The sequence below is a fragment of the Clarias gariepinus genome, chromosome 13 (genome assembly GCF_024256425.1).
Source record: "Clarias gariepinus isolate MV-2021 ecotype Netherlands chromosome 13, CGAR_prim_01v2, whole genome shotgun sequence".
NCBI classification, from domain to species: domain Eukaryota; kingdom Metazoa; phylum Chordata; class Actinopteri; order Siluriformes; family Clariidae; genus Clarias; species Clarias gariepinus.
This window is the reverse complement of record NC_071112.1, coordinates 19,614,334-19,623,185: the sequence shown is the minus strand read 5'-3', so window position 1 is coordinate 19,623,185 and position 8,852 is coordinate 19,614,334. Positions and strand designations below refer to the sequence as shown.

Sequence of the window (8,852 nt, the reverse complement as noted above, 5' to 3'; positions counted from 1 at the left end):
TTTCTTATGCAGATTTCTTTATTTAACTGACATTTAACGGATATTTGACCAGCTCACAAAAAAGTGTCAGCGTTTATGGATATGAAATACTGACAGTTACTGTTGGTCAGTGTTTCTTTGGGATTTGCTAAACTAGATGCAAGATGTAAGAAGAAATTTCCTTTAAGCATGAATGCAAAAAGCTTCTCAGCAACCCTGTATACAGGATAAAGTATCACAGAACATAAATGGATATAGTTATTATTATTTTATATATTTTTAAATCAGTTCAGCAATTTTCCAATAGGAGATATTTGGAAAAAAAAGCTTAAGTGTGTGAGTGCCTTTCCTTTTTTATTATTCCTCCTTTTTTTTGGTGAAGGCATGGTTATTCTCCACTGCTGTGTGTGTTTGTGTGTGTCCGTGTCATCTCAGTCCCTCCTCCTGTGTGTCCTGGAGGCGGCAGGAAGTTTGAGCAGCAGTGCAGTTAGTTGTTCTCGCAGCTCATGTGCTCTGTCTCTCTGTCTCTGTCCTCACTGTCCTGACCGGTATGGAGTGTAAGTCCCGCCGTCGATGCACTCCGATTGATCAGCATGACCGGAGTATCGGGTCTCATTTAACCACCTATGGATTCTGACTCAGTGTTATAATCCTCCGTCCTGTTAAAAATCTCAATGGCAAACGTGAAAGTCGCAATTCGAGTGCGTCCTCTCAACTCCAGGTAAGAAAGCGTAAGCGGTGTGTTTTCTGTCAACGGTCGTTCGAGTTTATATGAAGTATTTGTTAGTGAAGGTGCACGCGCGCGGCGGAGAGCTGTTGTTGCTAGTGTTGCTATGTGTGGGAATTGAAGCACTGACACACACACACACACTCCTGTTTTTTTTTTTTTCTTGAACTAAAAGCTCTGAGAGTACTTTATTATGAAAAAGTTTTTTTTGCATTCAAAAGCTGAAGTTTACTTTATTCCTGTTAACTCTTCATGGGACTAAATTCGACCTCCAGTCTTTAGGTATAAAGGTTCGTGTGCAGTTGAATTGCAACTTTGATAAGCCAAGAAGGCTTTTATTGTCATTTCAAGCATATACAGTTCAGTACACAGTAAAACAAAACGCCGTTCCTTCAGGACCAAGGTGCTGCAGTACATACATGTAACACAAATTAACAGAAACTAGCTAGCTAGCACACCTAATCAGCTGACTATCTAAGACACACCAAATTTACACCATAAATGATCAAAAACTGTTCGAGCTCTGAGGAACTGATGGAAGATGTGCTTTGTTTCCCCCCTCAGCTCTTTAACAGCACCATTAAAGCCAGACATGGGGTAGCCTCGCTCCACCCTCCAGTACAAGCCAAATTACTGCAGGATGTTGTGTTCAGTCTGACTGTGGGGGAGAATAATATTTCTTCCCAGCACACTCTGTCTGTAGGGACTTGTGTATAACTTCAGTCACATTTTGCTTTGTCCTAACTCCTAATACTACGGTACCAGTTCTTCGCCATGTGAGGAAGTTATGGTGCTGGAGCCGGGACCGACCCAACATACTGTACGGTATGGACTATACAGGGAGTGCTAAAAGTGCAGAGCCCCTAAAGTCAGGTATCTACTATATATAAATAAAAGAGAGGTTTTGTCTGTACATTTTTGTTTTGTCAGAACTCACTCTTTCAATGATATCTTTATGCTTCTTACATTGGAAAGATGAAGAGACTTTATTGTCATTGTAATGATGCAATGAAATTTGTAAATTTGGGATACCCAAAACCAGTCGCAGAAGAATTTCTGTCTGTCTGCCCACACAGTTTTGTCCTATCACACGAAACTGGTTGATGAGAATATAATGAAACGTTTATACCGCTTATTAAGATCACAGGGGCTCCTGGAGCCTATCTTTGGAGACTTAAGGCACAAGGTGAGGTACAGTACACTCTGGACAGGGTGCCAGCCCCTCACAGTGTACACATATATTACGTAAAATTTGGGAACAATAAGCCTAATCTGCTTGCCTTTGGACTGTGGGAGGAAACCCACTAAGCACAGGGAGAACATGCAAACTCCATACACACACACACACCCGAGGTGGAAATCGAACCTCGACCTTGGAGGTGCTAACCACTAACGCCACCGTGGGACTTTTATACAAAAGTTGCCATATTATACAGACACATGCAAATTAATGCTTGTTTAGCAAAAAATTATTTTTAATTTGTTTTGCAAAATCCTCTACATGCCATTTGTATTTTAAAAAGTGGCAGCTTTGAATGCCTTCCTTTAAATGATCTTTGTTCTGTATTTTTTCCTGGTACCCCATGGCCATCACATGCTACAGGTAAAAATTATAGGGGCTTAGATCTGGAGAGTTTGGTGGCTTCTCCACATGGCCCAATGACCAATGCCAGAGCTCGAAAACTGTTGATCCAACCGTCCCCTATGTACTGGGATTTTTTGGACTTCTTGTAACTTCTCTATTAGGCAAAAATTAATAACAGAGAGACAGAACTTTCTGCCTTTTTCGTCTGATCAGCTATCAGCTGTCTAGAAACAGGTAAAACCAGTAGATAGGAAGTTCTTTTTTGACATTTGCAATGTCATATGTTGTTTTAAAGAAAATAACACCATACATTCATGGGTCAGTTTAAACATCTAATCAGTTCTGAAAGATGGTCTACCAGTTCAACCAGCTCAACCTCTGTCAGACTAAGCTGGATTTTTGTTTATCGGGCTTGACATTTAAATGTCCCCACAAACTCTTCATCCATAACGAAGGATGACCTCATGTCTTTCCTGTTCCTGTTATGCAAATAAGCACCGATTTATATGGAGTTCAATGACAATAGGCTCTGCTGCTGTTACTGCCTCTTTTCCTCTTTTCAATACTTCCTATTTTCGTCAAAGTAACCACTTTTCAAGAAGTAGTCTGGCAGAAGCTTGTATCTAAATTAGCTTAGACGTGAAGAAGAACATAATGCCGTACAGCTGGTAAATGAGCCGCAAGTTATTTAAGTTCCGCAGGCCTTCCCCCAAGTTTCCAGAAGCAATGGAAAGACAGTTCGAGGGAGAGCAAAGAAAACCAAAAATCATTACACGAGGTAAAGCTAGTGCTTCTAGAGCAGAAGTAAACAGTTCTGTGAGGAACAACCATTGTGAGAGATAGCATTTCATGGAAGTCATGCACAAAAATCTTTGTTTATATAATATTCTTCTTTACGGATTTTTAACCGTTACTGTTATAAATCTTCCTGATGGCCAGGAGGCGTGAGGACAGGCTGCTAAGGTTTTGGGCAGGGCTGCCTTTGGGGTTGCCAGAGAAAGAGAAATCTTCTTGTTATTCCGTGAGGAATAAAATGCGTTGTCACTTTGATAGACCCTGCAGATCTAAACATGGACAAATTGAAAATTAGCTTTTAAAAACGAACATCAACACAACTTATGTGAACGATTTTGGATTTCACTCTCTTGCATCAGTCTGGAACAGCTGGAATGCACACACAGCTGTCCTTGCTGTTCACTCTCTTTCTCTCTTTCTCTCTCCTTCTCACTCATACACACATGCAGCAAGTCTGCTTTCTCTCAGCTGTGCAGCTCATGGAGGAGTTCACTAATCTGTTTTCATTTCTGACACACTCTGGAGTAAAGGGGGAGTTGATGAACCCGCCTCAATGTGCATTCGTTTTTATAGCGTCAACCCCTATTTTTGATAAATAAGGTCACCAGGGAGGATTTTCATATTTATTTCCATTTTAAGTCAAAGCATTTTGATTAGAAATTTTGGTTTAACGCCTTAAAGTTTCATCTTTAAATCTAGTATTCAGTAAGTTTTACTTTAATTATGAACCTATTAGTGTGAGGAATGTATGTTTGGATCAGACGAGGCGATTAGTGTGTTCATGAGTATTCTCTAATCGTTAAGTAAGTAAACTTGACTTGACATGCTCACTCACTCATCTCATTTATCATCTATATCACTTTACCCTGTTTACAGGGTCATGGGGGGGCTTGTATCCCAGGAGACTTGGGTCTTAAAGCAAGGTACACCCTGGATGGGGTGCCAATCCATTACACAGCACACATGAGTACACAATCGTTTATACAATACTAACAATTTGAGAATGCCAACTGGCCTAATCTGCATGTCTTTGAACTTTGGGGGGAAACCAGAGGAAACCGTCCAAGCAAGGGGACAACATGGAAACTCCATGCACAAAGACCCGGGCAGGAATTGAACCCGATCCCTGGAGAAGCAAGGCGACAGTGCTAACCACTATGGCACAGATTTACCAACTTAGGATGCTGTAATAGGAAATAATCAACAACATGTAATATATTTGCAATACTAGCATTTCCTAAAGTGTTTTGTTCCTCCTATACCCCACCAACAACTTCAGTGAGGTTGTTTTTGTCCTTTTTACCACTTTCTGGTAAGGTTCCATGTGACTAAAGTTAATTTTTATTTTGCTTCTAAATTGATTCTCTCTTTTTTACTTTTTCTTTGGAAGACAATAAGCCAAAAATGCTGTTTCGTGTGATCAGTGCCTTTTGTTTTGTCTCACAGGGAAAGTGTGGATGAAGGGAAAATAGCTGTACAGGTGGAAGGCAAAGTGGTGAGAGTAAGAAATGTGAAGGTAAGTTCTGTGTATCACAGCTTCTATATTTTACCCACAGTAAATAATAACATGTGATGTCACCAGTAAACCATTTCTAAGTTCTGCTTCGAGCACTCATACAAGATTATAAGGAAAAGATTTGAGTGCGGTGCTGATCTCAGGGTATCACATTAACAGGAAACTTATAGTGAAGATTGTCGGCTTCCTGCATGATTATGCTGCTGTTTATAGAAAGCACCCACTACACATACAAACATTTGGCTTGTAGTCACCTCATCAAAGCTTCGACACAGTTTTAAAAGTGTTGTAGTTAAACATGTGGAAATGCACTTAGTCTAACTCTGAATTCCATACCTCTGTGCTCTGACTCAAACCAACATTACAGAACCTGATTTGTGGGATGATTGCGTGTCAGAGTCGTCACAATGCCGCACTTGTTGAGAACACTGCAATTTTATACTGTAAATGTTTTCTGCAGAATAAATAAAGGTTTAGTCGCAATCACAATTAGTTGAGTGAATCAGACCTTTTCATTAGACTGGACATTTTATTTATGATATGAATATATGTAAGGGCGCAATAGGCAAAGAAAAGAAATAACATAATTTTACACAAAATCATAGTGTAAATTAGTGGAAAAAAATTCGTGTTTTTTTTTACTTTATGACAAGCAACAGTAAAAAAAAAATGTGTAAGGTCACTATACAAAAATTACTATTTTTATTATTATTTTTATTTTATTACTATTTTTATTATTGTTAAACAATAAAAATAGTAATAATAATGGGGCGGCATAGTAATCAGGACTTCGCCCTTGCACCTCCTGGGTCAAGGGTTTGATTCTCGCCTCAGGTCTGTGTGCATGGAGTTTGCATGTTCTCCCTGTGCTTGGTGGGTTTCCTCAGGGTAATCCAGTTTCCTCCTACAGTTCAAAGACATGCAGATTAAGTTAATTGGCGTTAAGAAATTGGCTGTTTTGTGTGTGTGTGTGTGTGTGTGTGTGCCCTGCATTGGATTACCTGCGCTTCGTGCCCTAAATCACTGGGCATAAGACCCGTGCTTCACAGGGATAAGCTGTATAGAAGATGAATAAATAATAATAATCATCGTCATAATTATCACGATTATAATAACCAACTACTACACATTTATACAGATAGAAGATCCCACAATCCAGAGTTGTTTTATTTTTTATTTTTATATCTAACAGCATTGTGTTTTGTCCTGGGTCAAAACTCATCTAGATAAAATTGGTGCGATGTGAAAGTAATGGCTCCCAAAAGAAAATACATAAACCATGAAAAGGTGGAAAGCATAATTTTCAGCTTCCTTAGGGCTGACGAATGATTTGTAAATGTTGGCATCACTGTTTGTTAAAATGTGTTACTTCCATCTCTATCAATTGATCAAAACATAAAATTTATTTAATCAGTTAACATTGGAATACATACAAACTTTACTGTTTGTCTAAAAGTTTCTGCATAAAGTTTATACTCACCTTTACCACAGAACCAGACCTGCCCACATGCAGTACATAATTACCTAATCATACTGCTAGTAACATTACGATCCAAATATAGCGTTGGTCAATTCTGACTTTTTAGAACTAAGGAAAGACTCACATCTGGTTTACATTAACAGTTATGACGTGCTGTGGTGCAGATCGTCTCTTTAGTTGAAAGATAATAACGATTACAGGGGACATAAAGCTGCAGCGTAATAGAACACAAGACATTACTAGAGCTTATTAAAGAGTTGGGTCTTCACGTGTTTAAACACAGGAGAACAGACAGAGAATCTTTACTCCATCATCTGGTTGCAGCATAACAGAAGACACTAAGACTTCTGAAGTGCGGTGGGTTAAAAAGAGCTGTACTTGTAGCTCTGACTCTCAAGCTCCTGTTTGAGATTTGATGCACACCAATAAGTTGCCGTTACTGTGTAGACAACTACAGAAAACCAGAGGAGAGAACACAACATTGAGCAACACTAATGAAGATTATAGAACAGAAGTCAGGCTGCATTAAGGTTAGCTTCTGTCAGTATGGAAAGACAGAAAGTAGGAGGAGAATGGGGATATATTGTACATGGCTGGAGAAAGAGACACACACTCACACATTCACTCAGTAATGCCTAATGCTTATGGTTTTTATTTTATTTTATAAATTTACAGGATTCCAAATGAATTTTTTCATGTGTTTTCATATATCCAGATTTATATCTATCCTAGTCAGTTTGTATAAAATATTAGTTAATATACATGTTACATGTTACTACTGTATAGAAACACAGAGTGTATGGATTCAGAACGTTCAGCTCCTCAGTAATGATACGGCCGTTTAAATGATTTGCGTCACATTTTAACCTTATCAAGGTATGATTATAACAATGAGAAAAAGAGGTTTGCTTAAGTGTTCCAGTTTTGCCCAGTTTTCAAGACGAATGCCCCGGTAGTTGAAAAGAACATAAAAAGCTCATATATGTCATCACTACTGTATAACGGCAATTTAAATGTTGTATTTTTGCTGGTTTTCTAAATCCTGAGATAACTTTGACTGAGGTAATTTTCTATCGATGCGTCTGCCTTGAAAAGATGTTGTCCATTAGACCGTCCTCAACCATCATCACATATAGAACATACACCAAATTGACAAAAGTATTCGCTCGCCTGGCTTCAAATGTATAAGAACTCAAGTGACATCCCATATTTAATCCACAGAGTTTAATATAAGGTTGACCAGCTATAATAGTTTCACCTCTTCTGGGAAGGCTGTTCACAAAGTTTAGGAGTGTGTTTATGGGAGGTTTCGAGCATTCAGGAAGTCCTGGCTCGCAGGCTTCGCTTTCATTCATCCCAAAGGTGTTCTATCGGGTTGAGGTCAGACCCGTCAAGTTCTTTCACACCAAACCCGCTCATCCAAGTCCTTATGGACCTTGCTTTGGCACTGGTGCCCAGTCGGACAGAGATTTATAGGGCTATCATTGCTGTACAATGGAACTTGTTATGGAATTTCTCATGAATGAAGGTATAAAGCTGATTGACATTTACAGAAGACTTTAAGCACAGTTTGATGATGAGACTCTTGAGATTTGAATGGAACAAACATTTACAGAAGATCACTGCAGTCATTTCTGTGAATGTTCAGGGTGTGGAACATCTAATCTTTCACCAACGACCGATAACTTGATGGCAGCTTGCAGAAGAGATGCACTTTTTTGTAGAATTGTACACATAACCATTTATGAACACCACTTGCACATTACAGGAACTCGGCAGGGAGATAGTGTTGCATCCCCTGTACAGTCCTGACCTCACTTCAATCGATTGCTATTAAAGGAGTTCCTGGGAGGCCAGTGTTTCAAAAGCAGGCAGTTCAATCATGGCTCTGGTCTACTGAGAACCTCTTCTACCTTGATGGTATCTAAGCGCTTAGTGATACACTGGGATAAGTGCATTAGTGTAATGGGATTATGTATAGAAATAAAGGTAAACAGAAACCTTTGTGTTCCAGTAAAGTATTAACAGTTTATTAATTAAACTACATCTACAGAATCATTAGATTTAGAGATGGTCATGTATGAAGCTTACTAGATCTTAGATGTGTTTTACACTTGTCCAGCCTGAGTAAGGATGTAGAACATTAGGCTGGGCCAGAGACTTTGGAAAGAAAAAAATACCAAATATCCTAGGTGTTATACACAGTTTTAATATGCATCCTTGTAAAAATTGCTGGATCCAAATTTACCAGCAGAGTTTTAATGGGTTTAGTAAAGCAGCGTTGACTTGTGAGGTAAGTCATGTTGAACGGAGCCAGGAAAGTTCTTCACCACAGCTGCGAACACGCCGTCGCCATTGGTGATGAGTGGCATGTTTCTGCATGCTCTTTTCCACGCTGTCCTACCATGACATGGCACGGCATCAGTAAACGACACAGCAGAGCGGCCACTGATGCAGGCTTAGGTATGTTTAACAGAGCTGATAAACTGCTGAAGAGTGTGTGTGTGTGCATTTATTGCTTTAAGCTGACGCTAAATGGAACAGCGCCTTTCTAAATGTCAGCAGGGAGGCGTTCAAGCATACTCAAATCATTTATTTCTTCTGTTAAGCTTTAAAAAGGAGTGGAACTTTATTACCACAGGCTCTGCTCTCGACCACCCATGAACAAGCTTGTGCAACATATTTGAGCTTTAGGTTTTGCACCATTTATTAAAAATTGAATAAATGTTCCAGCAGAAACAGTTTCTTTAAAACTCCTAAATTAAAAATT

The 8,852-nt window shown here is 39.2% G+C and overlaps 1 protein-coding gene across 1 annotated transcript in view; it reads left to right on the top strand.

Moving 5' to 3' along the window:
- The first annotated feature begins 483 nt into the window (after window positions 1-483).
- Window positions 484-8,852, top strand: part of stard9 (StAR-related lipid transfer (START) domain containing 9) — a 41,727-nt gene continuing 33,358 nt past the window's right edge. Inside the window, exons 1-2 of the mRNA XM_053509617.1 lie at window positions 484-700; window positions 4,533-4,602. Of these exons, the coding sequence (XP_053365592.1) occupies window positions 654-700; window positions 4,533-4,602 (117 nt within the window). The 5' untranslated portion in view covers window positions 484-653. The remainder of the gene's footprint in view (window positions 701-4,532; window positions 4,603-8,852) is intronic.